At 36.9% G+C, this 19,488-nt stretch overlaps 1 protein-coding gene across 1 annotated transcript in view; it reads left to right on the forward strand.

Annotated features, from left to right (window-relative positions):
• The window catches only part of CDK8 (cyclin dependent kinase 8), a 105,726-nt gene that overhangs the window by 63,478 nt on the left and 22,760 nt on the right, over positions 1-19,488 (forward strand). The window contains exon 4 of the mRNA XM_024125839.3: positions 3,154-3,294. Coding sequence (XP_023981607.1) covers positions 3,154-3,294 — 141 coding nt within the window. The remainder of the gene's footprint in view (positions 1-3,153; positions 3,295-19,488) is intronic.

Here is a 19,488-nt window from a genome sequence, read left to right on the forward strand (position 1 = left end):
GGACGCGCAGGCTCAGCGGCCATGGCTCACGGGCCCAGCCGCTCCGCGGCACGTGGGATCCTCCCAGACTGGGGCGCGAACCCGGTTCCCCTGCATCGGCAGGCGGACGCGCAACCACTGCGCCACCAGGGAAGCCCCCTTCAGCAGATTATTTTTAAAATAGGATTTACAGAAGCCTTAAGTAGCTATGAAATTTACTCCTTTATTAAATATAACAGCTACATTAAAAAAAAAAACCTGAAAGGCCATCTTGGGGATAAGATTAATGATATATATAGATGAAAATCTATCATAGGATAGCCCAAATAATTTTGAAACATACAAAACTTATATCCTGATCAGTCTTGGGTGAAGAACATGTTAACACAGATTTCAGTTCAAAAAACAAAACAAGTAAACAAAACCCAGTATTACGTCAAGTTAATTCATTAGCAACTACTTCAGTACTGTGAGATATATTTTTCTGATGTTTACTAAGTAATAGGTCTTTAAATCTTTCACTGTGTTTTGCATCCTGTCTATATTTACTAAATTCGTGTGGCTGTGCATTTATTGAGCTAAATAAAAGAGAAAACATATGCAAGGGATTATAGTATCCTGGCTCAATTTCAAAATCTTCAAAATAATTTATTCTTTCATTCAGCTGTAGTTCGTAAATGCAAATACAAAATTTTGAAATAAAACTAGCACAAATCCTAGTAAAACTGTTTAAAAGTAAATTCACCTTCTGAAAATAGTTAAATAGTTTTAAACTCTTTTGCTAATTTCCAGAAGTATCCTCATTTACATAATTTTACCTTTAACAGACTTCAGAAACTGAAACTTATTTTGGTGTCATATGCTTTCAGATTTATAAAAAAATATTTCCATACTGTTTGTAGATTCCTGTTTTCCATGACTAAATTTAGTTTGATTCAAATTATTTTTATAAGTTATCTGGAAAGAACTGTTTTCAAACAGAAAATAGACACATGAAATTTTCTCTCTGTTTTATGAAACTATTGTCCAAGGTTCATGCTGGTTGTAAATATTTTTTTCTTTTTTTGTTGGCTTCTGTTCTTTTAATAGAGATCTAATCTAATCAAATTAGGATTCTGGTAATAAAATTTCATTAAATCAGGGTGGCCAATATTGAATTGAACATTCATCATACTGAAATCTAACATAAAATCAAATTATATAATCCAAATTTATGAGAAAATTTCCAGGCTGGTTTTTAAACGTGATTTGTAATAAAACATAGTTGAGCATAGGAGATAGCATTGTATTCACTATGGTTTCTTACAAACTGGTATGTAATATTTAATTTTATATGTAGGTATAATTATGCTTTCACAGATTATACTGCATGTAATGTTGTGCATATAGTCACCATTGGCTTTATCATCTTATTAATACTCATTTAAGCCAAATAAGTACTTTAATGCTCATTTTAATAAAAACCAAATGATGATTCAGTTTATTAAAACCTATTCTTTATCCATTTTATTTTCTTATTTTAATTTGAATATTGAAATGAATTAGATGGGGTAAGGCAGCAGAGGGTATGAGAACAGTTGCAGTAAAAAGAGTCATTTAAAAAAATCACTTAGGTGTTGGTGAAATCTTATGGTATATATATATTGCCTATTTGTTATATTGCCCTGGAATAAAAATGAAGGTAAAAAATTCCCCCACTGTAGTTTTTTGTAGTTATAAAATATTGGTAAAAAAGTAATATTGTAATACCCTAATGAAAATATAACTAAAGAAGTGGTATATGGCATCAGTTGATTATCTCACCTCCCCTAAATATTTGTTCCTTTCATTCTTACTCTGGCAGGTTTTAATTTTTTTTAATGTATTTTAATCTTTTTTTTTTTTTTAAGCTCTGAGAGCCACTGGTTCTTCTTAAGGTGAACAGACTTGATTGTCACATCATTTCTTAGGATAGATAGGTGACAAACAGTCTAGATTATTAAGAGTTATTGTAGCTCTGTTTTGTTTGCCTTTTCTTAAATACTTTAAAAAAATTACTGAGAAGAAAGTTAACATAATGTAATGCTGCTACTGAAGTATAGATTAATCATACTACATATTTACTGACTGATACCCCTTACCTTCTGAAATATACCTTTGCTTTTTATTTTTTCTTTGGAAGATAAAACTCCTTCACTCATTAGTCATTAGTTATTTCTTACCCATTTTCTACCTCTATATCATAAGAAAGTAGAAATGAAAAGATTAATGTATAATATTAAATATCTTACTCATCTTTTAATTATTTTTATTAATTTCAAGAATACGCCTGATATTCCCTCACAGATACTGGTCAGGAGTCTGCTCTTGTGCATGTTAGACGCAGGCACGTGCACAGTGGCGCACACAGCAGAGCTGGCTGCAGCTGACGTGTAGATTTTCTTGCAGTTTAAGAGTGCTTTAATTAAAATGAAACCTGTCAAGAGTCTGAAACATTAGATCTTGTTTCTGTTGAGGTACATTTATTTGTAAAATGATTTTTCTGTTTATAAAGTGGTATTGTGTTTACCGGATGTCCACTAACATTTTATTGATACCTAGAAAGCTTTGATGGATGTTACAAGGCTGTTTTTTTTTCCTCGTCTGAAGAAGCTTTCATATTTCTAATTATGTCCAGTGTGAATTGGTCATTTACATGTTATTCCTTTGTGCTTGTGTGTACTTAATTGAAATATTTTCCCATTTGCTTTCTTTATAACTCATGTGTTGTAAATAGGTACCACATCTATGCTATGTCAACCAGCCAGAACTCTCTCTGTTCTTTTTTTTTTTTTTTTTTCATTTAATCACTACAGAATAAAAAATACTCTTTTCTTGAAAATTTTCACCAGATAAACAGGGGTCAAGTAACTCTGAAAGTAATTTTTAATTATACTTTAAAAATAAAATCACATTACTTTCTACTTCTCTGTTGTCATCATTTATTTTCTGAGACCGTATCATATGCTTAGGAAATGACATTTTAGCTCTAGTTACTTGGAAAATTTAAGGTTATTTATGTTATCCAGCAGAACGTGAAATTGTATTTTCAAATCTTTGGAAATCCCTGAGTGTTTCTTTTTCTGTTAGGAAAATATTATATATTAAACTATCTTTCCTTTTTTAAGCTTCTGGTGATATTTTTCTTTCTTTCAGCATATAATCAAGTTTCACAGAGCTTCTAAAGCAAACAAGAAGCCAGTACAGTTACCTCGGGGAATGGTGAAGTCACTATTGTATCAGATCCTAGATGGGATTCACTACCTGCATGCTAACTGGGTGTTGCACAGGGATTTGGTAAGTTGAAATGTAGTTAGGTTTAAGCCAGAAAGATGCATTTGGAGTTGGATGATTTTCTAGTTGTCTCTAGATATCATTGCTATACAGGCCTGCAAACCTTATAGAGGAAGTGGGAATGCTAGTCTCAAAACTAGCTTAGTCTTGTGCTTTTGTGTAATGCATCCTGCTTCTTGACATACGTTAAGCTGGTGCTTAAGGGGTGAAAGAGGGCACATTTGTTTTGCTAAGCTTTCGGGGGTTTTTTCCAAGTCTTTAAATAACGTATCGGCCTGCTTTACATTGACTATTATATGCCAGACAAACTCTAGAAGTTGGTATATTTATGAGTAACTTGAAAATAACCCTTTGGAGCCTACTGTATCCTAAGTTGTATGTTAGAAGAGGAGCATTCATCTGCTTTTTTTTTTTTTTGCGGTAGGCGGGCCTCTCACTGTTGTGGCCTCTCCCGTTGCGGAGCACAGGCTCCGGACGCGCAGGCTCAGCGGCCGTGGCTCACGGGCCTAGCCGCTCCGCAACATGTGGGATCTTCCCGGACTGGGGCACTAACCCGCGTCCCCTGCATCGGCAGGCGGACTCTCAACCACTGCGCCACCAGGGAAGCCCTCATCTGCTTATTTTTAAACCCACTATGTTAGTAGCAGTCCCTCTGCCAACAGCCTTTAATAATCATGATTGAGTACATTATTAAGTGCCTTGCCATGTTAAGCTGCAATAAATTTTTACGAATTTAGAAACTTCAGAAACTGACTTTCATATTTTTATTTCACATGGCAGAATAGTTTATGCCCTTTTTAAAAAAAAAACCCATATAGCATTAAATTGGTGATTAAATTGTGCATTGTTCATTAAATCTTCATAGATTTAAATTATGTAAATCTCAAATTCCCCTTTTCCCCTTTCATATTGCATAATGTAGTAATTCTAGTAAGGTGTGCCTTCATTTCAAACAATTACAAACACAATGCTGGAAGTGATGACTTGGTCTCTAGTCACATGTGTACATTAGGAAAAAACCCCGTCGCCAACTTGGAGGTGGAGCTGCTCTGCCCCTCACGCAGATATTCTTTCCAGGCTGCTCTGTGTTTAATGCATTCAGTCTCTGGCCTTCAGTCAGGTATTTTAGTTTCTAGTTCTTTCATCTGTCTTCAGTAAATCTCCTTGAAATAAGTTTAGTGGTAGTTATTTTATCTCCAGTTGTCAAATCTAGAAACCATTTAGAGTAGGACCAATAACACATCAGAAATTTGGTTGAAATAACTTTTTCCCTTATGCAAAAAATTTTCCTTTATTTTTAATAGAATTAGGTTATTTTATTTATAAACAATGAATTTATAGAACATAAATATGAAAAATCCTTTGTCTCTGTATGAAGCTGAAAATAAATTTCAGCTTTTAGGGGTAGAGTCAACTTAGGGAAAAACTATTACTACTTTTGAGTTACTGACCTTTTTTGTGATTCTAAAAGAATAGAATCTGGTTTTTCCCCATAGAGTTAATTATGCTACGATAACGCTACATTTTCTTTCTAATGTAAGTATTTTCTCATCACTAAAATATGTATGTTCATTAGATGAATACAAACTGGTTTTTAAACCAGTATTTAATTTTTATGTTAATGTATAATATACCTGAACTACTCACATTAGTATTAACTACAGTGGTGAAAATAATTTCAAAGTCTGATTTCTTTTGTATCTCTCTTGGGAGAGCTCTTTCTATTGATACGGCCGGAACAAGTTGTCTTTGGCACAGAGACAGTGTAGAGCTGGTCATCTCGGAAGTCTCTGTTGGTGGTGTACCAGCAGACAGAGGCAGTGGAGCAGTGCACTTAGGTGCAGGTGACAGAGGGATGCACTGTCTGTAGCTGATTTAAAAATAATAATGAAACAGATGACAAGTAGTTACTTTTTAAAAATTTATTTATTTATTATTCTTGGCTGTGTTGGTTCTTTGTTGCTGCCCACGGGCTTCCTCTAGTTGCCGCGAGCGGGGGCTGCTCTTCGTTGCTCTGTGCGGGCTTCTCATTGCAGTGGCTTCTCTTGTTGCAGAGCACGGGCTCTAGGCGTGCGGACTTCAGTAGTTGTGGCACGCGGGCTCAGTAGTCGTGGCTTGCGGGCTCTGGAGCGCAGGCTCAGTAGCTGTGGCGCACGGGCTTAGTTGCTCTGCGGCATGTGGGATCTTCCTGGACCAGGGCTCGAACCCGTGTCCCCCGCATTGGCAGGCGGATTCTTAACCACTGCGCCACCAGGGAAGCCCGTTACTTTTTATTGTTACCGTATGCTGGCAATTGAACAGTATCAGTGATAAAATATTCGTATTCACTGAGGCAAACCACTCCTACTCCTGTACCCCTCTTGATATGCCACTGCTCTCTGTTTAAAAGTGTGTTCATCCAAAATACTTTGTAAAATGTAAGCGGTTGCTTTTCTGCTGCTGCCTCCTTTGGCTTTCCCGTCTGAAGTGCGGTTTCCTGTGCTGTCTGTGCGTGACTTCCTAGTGATCTTTCCAAACGCCTGACCCTGCTGTGCGCCACAGGCACACTGCACCATCGTCTCCTTAAAACCATAACCTCTGTCCCAGGCTGGAGCTTACTGTTTCAGGTACCTGCCTCTTGAATTAGTCTTCAGTTCTTGAAGGAAAGATGCATAATCATAGTTTTTAAAAATATATGTGCCCACCTTCCTGCCAACTGAAAATTAAATTTTGGAGTTTGATATTTTATAGTTTTTCAACTATAGCTACATAAGATATTCATATATGGAGTAATCAAGTATTTACTCTGAAGAACATTCTTTAGAGGCTGTATAATATGCCTTTTTTTAACCCCTTCTCAAATAGTTGTTATGATTTGCGGGTGAGATATTTACCCTATGAGAATGAATATAATTACGAGTTAATTGTATTCTTCGCTCCTTTCAGTCAGGTTTAGATGAAATGAGGCGATACCAACCTTAATAGATCTACGTAGATATTTGTTTGTTTGTTTGTTTGTTTATTGGCCATGCCACATGGCTTTCAGGATCTTAGTTACCCGACCAGGGATCGAACCTGTGCTCCCTGCAGTTGAAATGCGGAGTCCTAACCACTGGGACCACCAGGGAATTCCGTACATAGATTTCTGATGTTAATAATTGAGCCAATTGGTTAAGTTGCTGACTTGCCACAAGAAACTTCATATTAAGGTGGATAATTGGCATAGACAGCCTAAAAATACCATTTGGAAATAGCCCAGAATGTTACTGAAGCTTTTGCTTCATAACATTGGCTTTATTATTAATAGAAATACTGATTTGAGATGATAGAGTTATGAAGTTCTTTGATATATATAGTTGTTATTTAATAAATAAAGATTAATTTTGTCACTACTAATCGTTATGTAGTAGCAGATCAGTAACTGGGAACTGTCATCCTTGGCAGGAAATAGAGATCTAATAATTCTGGAACTCTTGTTGGGCTGAAGGTGGTAATGTGTACACATGTGTGGATGTTTTAAGAAAAATGGGCTAGAAAGGAAAAACATTCAGTATTTATTTTGTGAGATAATTTATGAATCCAAAGTAAACTTTTTAGTTTTAGAGCATTAAAATATGTATGTATAAGTTGGTTTGCTTATACACTTAATCTGTTTGCTGTAAGTAGAGAGAAATAAAAACAGAGGTGTCTGTAAGTTAGCTATGTTGTTTCCTTTGACTACACCCTTCTCCTTTCTTCTTTATTCTCCTCTCCTTGGAAATGAAAATCGTTTGACTAATAGTCTGTAGTCCTGGTTCTGGCATTACCATCTATATTAATCAGTGTTCTCCAGAGAGACAGAATGTGTGTATATAGAGAGAGTGAGATTTCTTTTAAGCAGTTGCCTCAGGCAGTTGTGGAGGCCTGGTTAGTCAGAATCTGCCGGGTAGGCTGGCAGGTTTGACAGACCCAAGGGAAGAGGTGTAGTTGAGTCCAAAGTCAGTCCGCTGGCAGAATCCCTTCTCGTTCAGGGAGGCCAGTTTGTGTTATTAAGGCCCTCACCTGGTGGATGCGACCCACCACCCACCACCTTGTGTGGAGGGTAATCCCCTGAACTCAAAGTCCACCCGTTTAAATGTTAGTCTCATCCAAAACCACCCTGACAGAAACATCCAGAACACTGTTTGACCAGATACGTAGGCACTGTGGTCCAGCCAAGGTGACAGATAAAATAAGCACCCTATACAAGTCGGTTAGCCAAGATGCACGTTAAGGTAATGTGAGAAAAGGCATTGCTGGGTCACGCTGTCCATCCACCCCACCCCACCCCCGTTATCTGCTGTTTATTTAAAATAGGAGTGTTTTGTTGGCTTAAGGAATATTAAGATTTTTTTTGCCAGATACCATAAAGAGAAACTAAGTGTGAAATATTATGAAAGCTTCAAATAAAGATATGTTTAAGTGACTCAAAATAAGGAAAGGTTTGAAGTCTGTTAGCCTGATTGTATTGAGTTTGGTGATTTTTTTCTGAGCCCAGTCTAGTAAAAAACTTGAAGCACCAAAATCATATTCAATACTTTTTGTGTAGAAGCTAAGTTTGATTTGGCAGTAGTGACTGAACTCTTTCCTGTGAGAGGTAGTCCTCCTGGATTGAGTTAAAGCACACGGACAGAGTGTGAGAAGTTCTCACTAACAGTGACTCCATTGTGACCTGTTTGAGGACATCCAGCCAGTTTACTCTATCTGGCCTCTTTCAGTAGAACTGATTATCTTTTATAAAACTTTCTAAATTTAGGAATGGTTTTCTTGTGCAATTGTGAAATTTCAAACTCAATTAATTTTTCTTTTCCTAGGAAAAATTCTGTGATAGATTAAGAATTTGAAAAGCGCTTGTCAAACGTATGCATGCTGGTGTTAGTGAACTGGAGATTAGAAACACCACTACAGTCTGTCTCCAGTCTCTTTTTTTCCTTTTCTCGCTCTCTTTATAGTTATTTTCCAGCCAGCCCAGAGGTTGCCCTGCCTTCCTGAGCCCTTGCTCCCTTTATCTCCAGCATCTGAAATTCTGTTCATCGTTTAAAGCTCTGCTCCCGCCACCTCATCAGTAAAGTGCAGCTCTCCTCCACCTCCACTCCCCCACTCCCCCACTCCCCCACTCCCCCACTCCCCCACTCCCCCACTCCCCCACTCCCTCACTCCCCCTCTCCCCCACTCCCCCACTCCCACCCCGGTCACACTAGCTGGGAGGGAGAATGTTTACTTCTACACCCTGTAGCCATTACTTTGAACTACCCCTGGGGCACTTGCTAGTTTTGGTAATTGTATGTCCTCTGTTTGATGGTAAGTTCCTGAGGGCAAAGACTGTGACTTATATGTTTGTATCCTGCCCAGCGCTTAGCAAAATACGCATTAATGTATACAGTATTGCTTATATTTGTTTAATGAATGAACTAGCCCATTTGTATCAGAAGCAAAGTGGCCTCCACGGTTATTCTCCATAGCTTATCTCTGATATTACCTGATGCTGGTCCGTATCTACAGACACACAGAGACTCTGCTGCGTTTTCTTCCTTTTACTCCCTCTTATCTCTGCTGTGATTCAGTGCAGTGGAACAGTGCAGAAAAAGTTCTTTTCTATTCATACTACATTTTAAGTCCTTTCAGTAGCCTTCCTCTTTCCACCTAAAAGAGCTCAGCTCTTAGCAGTCAGTTCAGAGACCATTCAGCTAATGATACTGATCTGTTGACCTTTTCCATTGCACTCTTCCTCTACCCCATATTTTTGTCCCACCCACTGAGACCTATTTCCTGGCCCTTTGGCTGTTTGTTCTGATGTTCTTCTCTTCATGTCATTTATTTTTTCCAGTTTTTTTTCCTTTAATCTTAAGGGTCAAACATTTCCATCATAGTTCGCTTACATCCCTCACTTTTTTTCAAGAACGTCTTAAAGTACCTTCTGTGTGAATTAATCTTTAATTGTAGGTGAAGGGGTCATACCTCCCTTCTCCTTTACATCCCAGCTGTTCTGAACTTGCAGCTCTCATGTTTCACTTTAATACTGCATTTAACTGACCAGTTCATTACTAATCACAATGTAAATATTTTAATTTCTAGCTAATAGTTGTTCATTTTAAATTTTCTAGTGAACTCAGTGTTGGCTGAATTTTGTGCTTTTTGTTGAAAATATTCATGCGGTGTATCAGATATACCATAGAAATGATTTAGACTCAAATCAGACTTGTATTTAAGTAAGTATTAAAGACTTGGGCTTTTGACATGTTTCCTAAGGAACTTAATAGAAAGTAGGGAAGTAGTTATGATGACTGGCCTATTTACCATTAATTTTCGATAAGTATATATCAGGTTCTCATATAGTCATTAATGTGTTCCACTTAAAAAAAAAAACTAATGTCCAAAATTTCATTTGAATTATTACCTTAATGGTTTTATCATAGTGGTAATTAACTTGGAACTACCAGACACATAGGGTTGTATTTTTGTCCTGTGGCACTAAGTGGATAATATAACTTAGTGTATTATATTATATACTATAATATAGTATTAAGTGAGATATATTGTAATATAACTTTTCACCATGTTGTTTTCTTTTTTCATTTAAGCTGAATTACAAGGCTGTATACAAAATTTGGAGTGTTTTGGAGTATTACAACTATCTGCTAGTTGGTCACTGCTGCCCTAAACCAATTCAAAATAGTTTTTTGCCGGGGGGGCAGTGATATAGCTCAGTGGCAGAGCATTTGACCGCAAAGTAGGCTCTTTGTTTTTTTGTGTGGTTTTTTGCCATAGTAAAATTTCCTAGAAAATAAATCTTTGTAGAGATTTCCTTTGGAGTGTCCCAGTGGGGATGTGCTATCATGTGTAGTATGTGATGTGACACAGCCGAGTGGGCCATTGCATAAACATATTTAAAGGATGCTGGAGCTATTTCAGAGCTTTAATCTGACTTATTAAAAAAAAATCTGATAGCGCCACTGCCATGCAGTTAATTTTAATTATACTGGGTAACTTGGAATCACTTGGTGGGGTTTTAGCTGTTTGGTGAAGGATGAGTTGGTTTCCTGTTCAGTACAGTCAAAATCTTGGAGTGAGCCATTGACTCAAACTCAGTTTCATAGGGCCTGCTTTATGAAGGTACCTAATTATGTATTGATGGTAACATGATGAATTATTGGGGTATTTGGGATCTGATTTTTCTTGAGTGAAAGATTGCCTGGTTTATTAGTTTTGCTTACTAATACTAAAGTTTGCCCACAATGATATGGTTAGTTGGTTTGTTTGGGTTTTTTAGATGCATTTTCTTTCTTTCTTTTTTTTTTTTTCACATCTTTATTGGAGTATAATTGCTTTACAGTGTTGTGTTAGTTTCTGCTGTATAACAAAGTGAATCAGCTCTAGGTATATATATATATATCCCCATATCCCCTCCCTCTTGTGTCTCCCTCCCACTCTCCCTTATCCCACCCCTCTAGGTCGACACAAAGCACCGAGCTGATCTCCCTAGATGCATTTTCTTATTGACTGTTGAGCTCTGTACAATAAGTGGAAGACTCAGAAGGAAAGAGATTAAGTGACCTGATTCTGGTTACTTAAGAGAAATGTTTTCAAAGCTGGGTCACTGAATTTAGGGAATTTTTCCTCTAGATAAGTGATTTTTAAATTGCAGGTTGTAAAAGCCATAAGTGAGTTGGGAAATCACACAACACAACCAGCCTTTTTATTTTTTTAATGGAGTAGAGTAGAATAGAGAAAATATGAGAGTGCATCTTATGTCTTGAGGGAAATTATTGTTTCATGAAACTTTTGTTTCACTTATACATGGGTATGTGTGAATATGATCATACAATATTTAATGATTTTCTTCCTGTGGGTTGTGTTCAAAAAGGTTTGAAAGCCGCTGCACTATACTGTTTCCCAAAAGGTACTTGATATGGTTAGGAAAAGAGAACATCAAGGAAAAAAAAATAGTCAAATCTTTAGAGAACACTTTGTCCCAAATTATAAGTACTTTAATGTTTTATGCAAATTTCTTGACATTGATAATAAAATCACTTTGACTAGCCGTAGCCCTGTAGGAAATATGTTTTTCTAAGTAGGGTTTATTTACGAGTAGGAGAATTTCAGGCAAATTTCACCTTCCTCCTTTAATACCTTTCTAAATTGTCTGAATAGTTTGCAGTTAACATTTATTATTGTTATATAGAAGGAAACAGAGGAAGATTCTATTTAGTCTTTATTAAAAGTTCACACATAATATTCAGTGTGGTTTAGTGTATTTATTTTATGGTAGAGGATGATTGCTATTAAGAAAAAAAAAAAAGCCATGCATACACTTTTTTTTCTGCCTAAAAAAAGAGGACAGTACCTTCTTCAGGGTAAAAAAAAAAAAGAAAGAAAAAGGCAGAAAGGACCCTGTCACTGTCCAAATGCTGAAAGAGGCAAAGCAACAAAATAATTGACCAGCTGGGAAGAAAGGAGCCTGCGTTCTTGGCCTCTGTTCTAACCGCTGTTGCCCCTTCTCTGTGCTTAGCTTCCTTGAAATGAGTGTTGGGAATATATTAAACATGTTTCTTTACAACAGAGCTTTTTTGAAGAAAAATGCTTTGTGACTGTCAGGTTTAATCACTGCTTATTACTTGAGATTTGCTTCATTTACTGGGAGTAAATGAAAATAAATAAATCTCCAAGGATTTACTCTAATTTTCTTATTTGTCTAATTGTGTAACTAGTAAAACATATAAAATTGCGGTCATAAAATTTAGGCTTGAAGATAAAGCATAGGTTTTATTGATAAGAATGGGTTAAGGCAAACTTAAATGAGGTTTGCATTAATTTTAGTTAACATAATGAATTGTGTTTATTCTATAGTATATTTACTTAAATGACCAATTGGGCAGTTTTCTTTCTTGGAAGTATTTGATTGTTTGTAAACAGTCCGTTTGATTTCTTGTTATGTGCCACGTCTGTGTAGCTTTGATGTTGAGCATACACAGTGAACTGCGTTCTGTTGTTTGTAAATAATGAAAAAGTGGCCTACTTAATTTTACTGTATAGCACAGCTGCAAATATCGTACCTGCTTATATGGGCAGATTACACGTTGATTATAAAAATATTATGTTATTTAGTTTGCATATTGCTTCTAATCTACTTTTCCTTAGAGTCTGAGTCTTTTCAGACACTTTATCAGCACAATGCTAGAATCTTTTAAGTCAGATTTCTCACCAATCAAGAACAGATATTCTAAATAATTTAATTGAGCCTTTTTTAAAAAATGGAGTGTAAGATAATATCTTTGAGTAATCCTGAAAATTGACTAGAAGTACAGGATTGGTATCTTTTCTCTTTTTTTAACACAAAATGGAGCCAGACCCGTCTTTTCATCTCTTTGATAGAGAGTCATCTGAAGTATTAGGACTGTCTGGCACATAATAAATGTTCAGTAGGTGCATTTTACTTCAGTCCATCATCACGTTGCCCTAGAACTATGAATAAGTACCTTAGGGGCGGGAACTTTATCCATTTCATTTACTGCTATATCATTATTACCCAGAGTAGCACATATTAGCTGCACAACAAATATTTATTGATTGAATAACTGGATTCTTATCAATGCTACCTTCAAAACATATCTCAGATTGAACTACAGTAAAACCGTCCTATAACTGAGATTTGAATGTGGTGCAGTTGGCATTGGTCCCAGTCATCTGACCAGTGTCTTTTTTCAAATCATAGTGACCTGTAGTGTTTGTTTTCAGGGAGAGACAACTGTGGGAAGAGACAGCCATGAAGGGAAGAGCAAATTAGCAGGAATTCTGGAGTCCTCCTAGCTCAGTGTCTCTGGGTCAGTCCAATGAACAGGTGCCCACTAACAGGGAGATTCCAAAACCCCTCACTGCCAGGATATGGATTTGGATTTTCCAGGTGGACTTCCAGGTGTGCTCATTCGTGAATTCCTGTTCATTAACCCCACAATAACCTGACCTCCCAGTTCACCCAGTTGAGTTTTTTGCAGTCCACTTACTGCCTCTTGACTTGGCTTCTTATCATTTCTGTCACTACTGTTCTAATCCATGGTACCTGGATTACTGAAAAAATGTCAAAGTGAATCTTCCCTACTTGCAGTCTTATGTTCCTATGGTCCAGTATACATAGCAATCAGAATGATCACTCTAAAAAGCAAATCACACCATGTCATTCCCCTACCTAAAGTTCCTCAGTAGCCTCCTACTTGTGAGACAGGTATACTCAAAATCAATCCTAAACATTTATTATGTCTTCTTGCTGCAGACTGGAGAGCTGAAAGCTGCAGCATTGTTTTATGTATCAGTAAGATAGAAAACATGCTGGCAACTTGACTGTCAAACCATGGAAGTTATAAGACATAACCCAGTTACAGAAATATTAAAATTTTAAAAGGAAAGTAAAAAATGCATGAAGTGCATCTTTCCCTTGACATTTGGTAATGGTAAGTAGCTAGGATTTAATTACTAGTGCAGTGGCAAATGATTGAGGTAACTGTTTTTCTGTCTTTAATAAGAATTGTTAAGTTTCATCATTATGTGTGATGTTTGTTCTAGGGTTTTGGTAGATACCTTTTATCAGGTTAAAAATGTTCCCTTCGGGTTTCCCTGGTGGCGCAGTGGTTGCGCGTCCGCCTGCCGATGCAGGGGAACCGGGTTCGCGCCCCGGTCTGGGAGGATCCCACGTGCCGCGGAGCGGCTGGGCCCGTGAGCCATGGCCGCTGGGCCTGCGCGTCCGGAGCCTGTGCTCCTCAACGGGAAGAGGCCACAACAGAGGGAGGCCCGCATACCACAAAAAAAAAAAAAAAAAAAAAAAAGTTCCCTTCTATATCCAATTAAGTTGTTTGTTTCTAAATCAAGAATTGATTTTATTAAATGCTTTTCTTGCATCTTTTGAGATGGTTATATGGCTATTTCCTTTAATCTGTTAATATGGTAGCGTACATTTATAAGGTTTTCTTTCTTTTTTTTTTTTTTTTTGTGGTACGCGGGCCTCTCACTGTTGTGGCCTTTCCCGTTGCGGAGCACAGGCTCCGGACGCGCAGGCTCAGTGGCCATGGCTCACGGGCCTAGCCGCTCCGCGGCATATGGGATCTTCCCGGACCGGGGCACGAACCCGTGTTCCCTGCATCGGCAGGCGGATTCTCAACCACTGCGCCACCAGGGAAGCCCTATTTCATTTTTAATGTTGAACCATCCTTGTCTTAGTGGGATCAGCCCTACTTGGTTTTGATTTTTTTTTTCTCCAGTTGCTGTTGGATTCCCTTTGCCAATACTTTATTGTGTCTATATTCTCAAGTGAAGTTGGTCAGTAGTCTTCTGTTTGTACACTTTTTTTGGTTATCATGATTATACTAACTTCAGAAAATGATTTTAGTCTCTGTAGAATAGCTTGTATAATATAGGAATTACTTATTCTTGAAAGGTTGGTAAAAGTCATCTGTAAAACTGATTCTGGTGCATTGAAATTAGGATGGATGATTTTTGACTACCATTTAAATTTCTTTAATAGTTGTTAAATTATTCTGGTGTTCTACAAAACCCTGGACAGAATAAACATTTTAAAATAAATACAAATTACCATAATTGACCCTGGAAAAGGTAGAAAAACTAAATAGACTAACAACTATGGAAGACTTAAAGACATTTGTCACAGGGCTACCTCTTAAAAAATGTAACAAATGCACATTTTTTCACAGTTGCTTCAACCATGAAGCAACAGTTAATCCTGCATTATATAAACTGTTCCAGAAAGAAAGTTTCCTTAATAACTTTGTAGGAAGAAAGCATAACACTGACACAAACCTAATAAAGATAGTAGATCAGTGTCATGTATAAATATTTATGCATATATCCTAAATAAAATATTAGCAAAGAGTATCCAGAGGAATGTTAAAAGAATACTACTACGCTCCAAGTAAACGAAGTTCATTTCAAGAATGTGAAGATGATTCAGTCTTTGGAAACCTGTTAACAGAATTCATATTAATAATGCTAAGAGAATAACACTGTGGTTATCTCAATAGTTATAAATATAAAACTTTTGCAAAATTCAATGTTTGACGAAGTTTAATATTCATTTCTGATTGAAATTCTTTATAAAAATAAGGAAAGAAGGAAACTTCTAAGCGTGAAAAGTGTACATACCAAATCAACAGCTGTTATCTTTTCTGTTACCTTTTCTGTTATCTTCTCTGTTCTAACCTTTCTGTTACCACTATTATGTAACAATGTCCTGGAACTTTTCTGGTCTAAAAGTAACCTAAGTAACTATGATAGGGGAGGCTAAATAAAATAGGATCAATACAATAGTACTACGCATTTATTTATTATTTGTTCACTGTTGAGTGAACAAATACAGGAATCAAAAGAGCCTTTCTAAGATATTCATATAAATGTAAATAATATATAGAAATCTGAAATTATGTCCACCAAAATACTTGTAATGACCTAACTCTGTGAGGTGAGGTTTCAGGTAAATTTTACTTTCTTTGTACTTTTCTGTATTTTAATTTTCTACAAGAATGTGTATTTTTATTACTTTAATTCTTAAAAAGCTGTTGCTAATAATAAACAGTTTTTTAATCAATAAAAGGCATAAGTAACTAGAAGCTAGAAAGGTGATCAAAAACAACTAGGGGCAGCTCATAGGGTGATATAGAGAAATCATCTTGGGGGTATTATCCAATCATGCATGGTTACCTCGCCCCCCCAGAAGTCTTCAGTTAAGAATCACTTCAGTTGTGAGTCACTATTAACAGATTATAGTGTTAGCTGTCATTATAATATATTTTGGACTTTTAATATATCAAGCATTGTATTAAAGCTTGTATGTGCATTAGTAACATTTATCTTTGCAACACTAACTTGTCATTATTTTTATCCATATTTTATAAATGAGAAAATGGAGGTGAAGGTCACAGAACTAATAGCTGATAGCATCCTTGATTTTCTTTTCGCCTGTTCTTAACCATTTAACCATACTTCCTCATCTTCTGAAGAAGTCTATTATATTCCTCAAATGTTTAGGGGAAGAAAAAAGTTGAGAACTATTGGTCTAAAGTCTGTGTCTATTCAAATATAGAAAAAAATTATAGTATCAGATAAAGTATATTTTATTTCAAAAGACTGAAACATATTTTGTAACAGCAGAATGATTAAAATAATGAATATACACCAAAGAACTTATGGTTTTTGTTCAATTTGGCAGTTGTACAAAAGGAAATAGGAATATATAATTATGTACTTTGACATTTAAATCAGATTTTGACAAAAATTTTTAAATAAAGAATGAGCAGAAATTATAGAATGAAGCAATGTGATATAATAGAATTGCTTGGCATTTAGGGCTATATAAAAGAACATATTTTAAAATAAACATTCACTGGGAATTCCTTGGCGGTCCAGTGGCTATGGCTCCAAGCTTTCACTGGCGAGGGCCCAGGTTCAGTCTCTGGTTGGGGAACTAAGAATCCCAGTGGCTATGGCTCCAAGCTTTCACTGGCGAGGGCCCAGGTTCAGTCTCTGGTTGGGGAACTAAGAATCCCAGTGGCTATGGCTCCAAGCTTTCACTGGCGAGGGCCCAGGTTCAGTCTCTGGTTGGGGAACTAAGAATCCCAGTGGCTATGGCTCCAAGCTTTCACTGGCGAGGGCCCAGGTTCAGTCTCTGGTTGGGGAACTAAGAATCCCAGTGGCTATGGCTCCAAGCTTTCACTGGCGAGGGCCCAGGTTCAGTCTCTGGTTGGGGAACTAAGAATCCCGCAAGCCGTGTGGCACAGCCAAAAAATAAAAAGAATAGAAAAAAAAAGAAAAACCATGCGCTAAAAATGTATAATTATGTACTTTGACATTTAAATCAGATTTTGACAAAAATTTTTAAATAAAGAATGAGCAGAAATTATAGAATGAAGCAATGTGATATAATAGAATTGCTTGGCATTTAGGGCTATATAAAAGAACATATTTTAAAATAAACATTCACTGGGAATTCCTTGGCGGTCCAGTGGCTATGGCTCCAAGCTTTCACTGGCGAGGGCCCAGGTTCAGTCTCTGGTTGGGGAACTAAGAATCCCGCAAGCCGTGTGGCACAGCCAAAAAATAAAAAGAATAGAAAAAAAAAGAAAAACCATGCGCTAAAAATGTATGTCTAGAAAAGTTCATTGTGTACCAGAATATGAAGATACTCATGGTAAGTATTCACAAAGACACAAATTCTACATTAATCTCTCAGAACACAATAAAAAAAAAACTACAAGTAAAAGCAGAATTATATTTTCTTAGCTATTAGACATCAATTGAAAATGTGCCATTTGAGATACAGATCAGTATGTGTCGTAGTACAAAATGATTAACAACCAAACTGAAACAAAGTCATCGAGTGTCCAGAAAGTGTGCCACCAGGTTGTGTTGTTTATAGTGTGTAAGTTTAGTTCTGAAAAAATCTTAGAGAACAGCACTTAACAGTGGTTTCTTAGGGATCCCTGTCTTCTTTTCATAGACAGATCCATTAAAAACCAGCTTTTCTTGTTGACTCAGAGTCTCCATTTTGCCTTGATAACGTTAGTGAATATGAAGACTCTGGTTTTACTCCTAGAATAACAAGTTGTTAACTTGACAGAGAAGCCAGTGTTCTGCACTTCCGTACCTGTGTGAGGTACCTCTGATTGGTAATGGAAGTTTCCGGACCAGCCCAATTCCTGCCTTTCTCAAGATGCAGCTCCCTTCGGTCCTTAGTCTTCTACCGGAGTTGGCCCCTTAATTGAAACTACTTTGCCATCCCTGCTGTATGCCAGAATCATCAGTGTGCTGTTTTCCATCGTGACAGATCCTGGAGAACAGAAAGCCTCTACAGGAATGGTTATCTCTGTAACACAGACATCTTGCTTTAGGAAATGGCAGTGGGGTTTTTTTTTTTGGAGCACAACAACAAAAGAAGAAGAAAAGCCATGAGACTGTAAAACAAGGGCGTGTTCTTTTAATTAACAAACAGTTTTTTTCTGGGAGAAATAAAGCAAGAGAAGGCTATTGTAGTTTCAAACAATCAAATAATTATACTTCAAACAAGTATCTCATTGATCTGTTTCATTGTTCAGCAGGCGGTAAAGGGTGTTCTATAATCATTTCTGTGCATAAGATAACTATTCTCGAAGATGTTATCATGATGTTATAATACTTTTAAGTCATGTTGGACCTCTGCTCTCTATAGCAACAAATAGTTTAATGGAGTATGTGCCTCATCAAAATGTCACCAGCAAAGTATGTTTTTTTAAGGTGATTATGTCTGATGGCACATGAAAGATCGCAGACTATTTACCAAAGTCATGGTTATTACTGATTGTTTCATGAATTATCACCAGTTACTTGGATGCTTTGGCTCTAGAGCTTAAAACTGCTACCAAGTTTTCCCACTGAAAAAAGAAAGAAAAGAAATTAGCTTTTTGGAGAATATAATATTGTTTCAACGTGGTATTAAGTACGAAAACAAAAATTATCCATCAAGTCTTTTGAAGCCTTCCTTAAAACTGATTAAGCAACAAAACAAATACTGACAAGAGTATTCATGATCTCTATGGCTTTTCTGCCAGTTTCTCTTGAGATTTCCATTAGATCACATTCACAAAAGAAATTTAGTGTGAGATTTGTCTACTAAATCAGAGTATCACGCCCTGGGGTATATGGATACCACCATGGGAGACACCATGAGGAGGGACTCATTGTTTATAAACAGTTTTCTTAAAACCATTCTCTTTTGTTTATGACTACATAGCATGCCCAAACTGAACTTAAATCCACTAATTTAAGTGTGGTGACTCTCTCGGCCCCAAGATCTACTTCAGATCATGCAATAGGCAGTGAGTTGTCTTGCAAAGCAAGTTGTAATTATTAGCTGGAGCTTTGGCCCCAAATCCTAATACTAGGCAAGACTTTGACAGAGAAACTGTTCCCCACCAATGCTCAAACCCAAGCTTGGGACTTGGCCAGTCCAGTGAGTCTATAATAAAATGAAGGCCAAGAGAGGGAGTTTTTCCCCCTGTGCCTGGTAGCCTGCTGACCAGTACCACCCATCCCAGGGCTTCTCAGATCTGGGGCCAGCTGCTGAATGAGTAAGAAAGCAAAAGAGAGAGAGCTTTTCCACTCCATCTAAAATAGAAGGAGGAAGGTGATGCCCATGTGTGCTTGTGCTTTTGCCAGATATGGAAG

Source organism: Physeter macrocephalus, chromosome 13 (assembly GCF_002837175.3).
Source record: "Physeter macrocephalus isolate SW-GA chromosome 13, ASM283717v5, whole genome shotgun sequence".
Lineage (NCBI taxonomy): Eukaryota > Metazoa > Chordata > Mammalia > Artiodactyla > Physeteridae > Physeter > Physeter macrocephalus.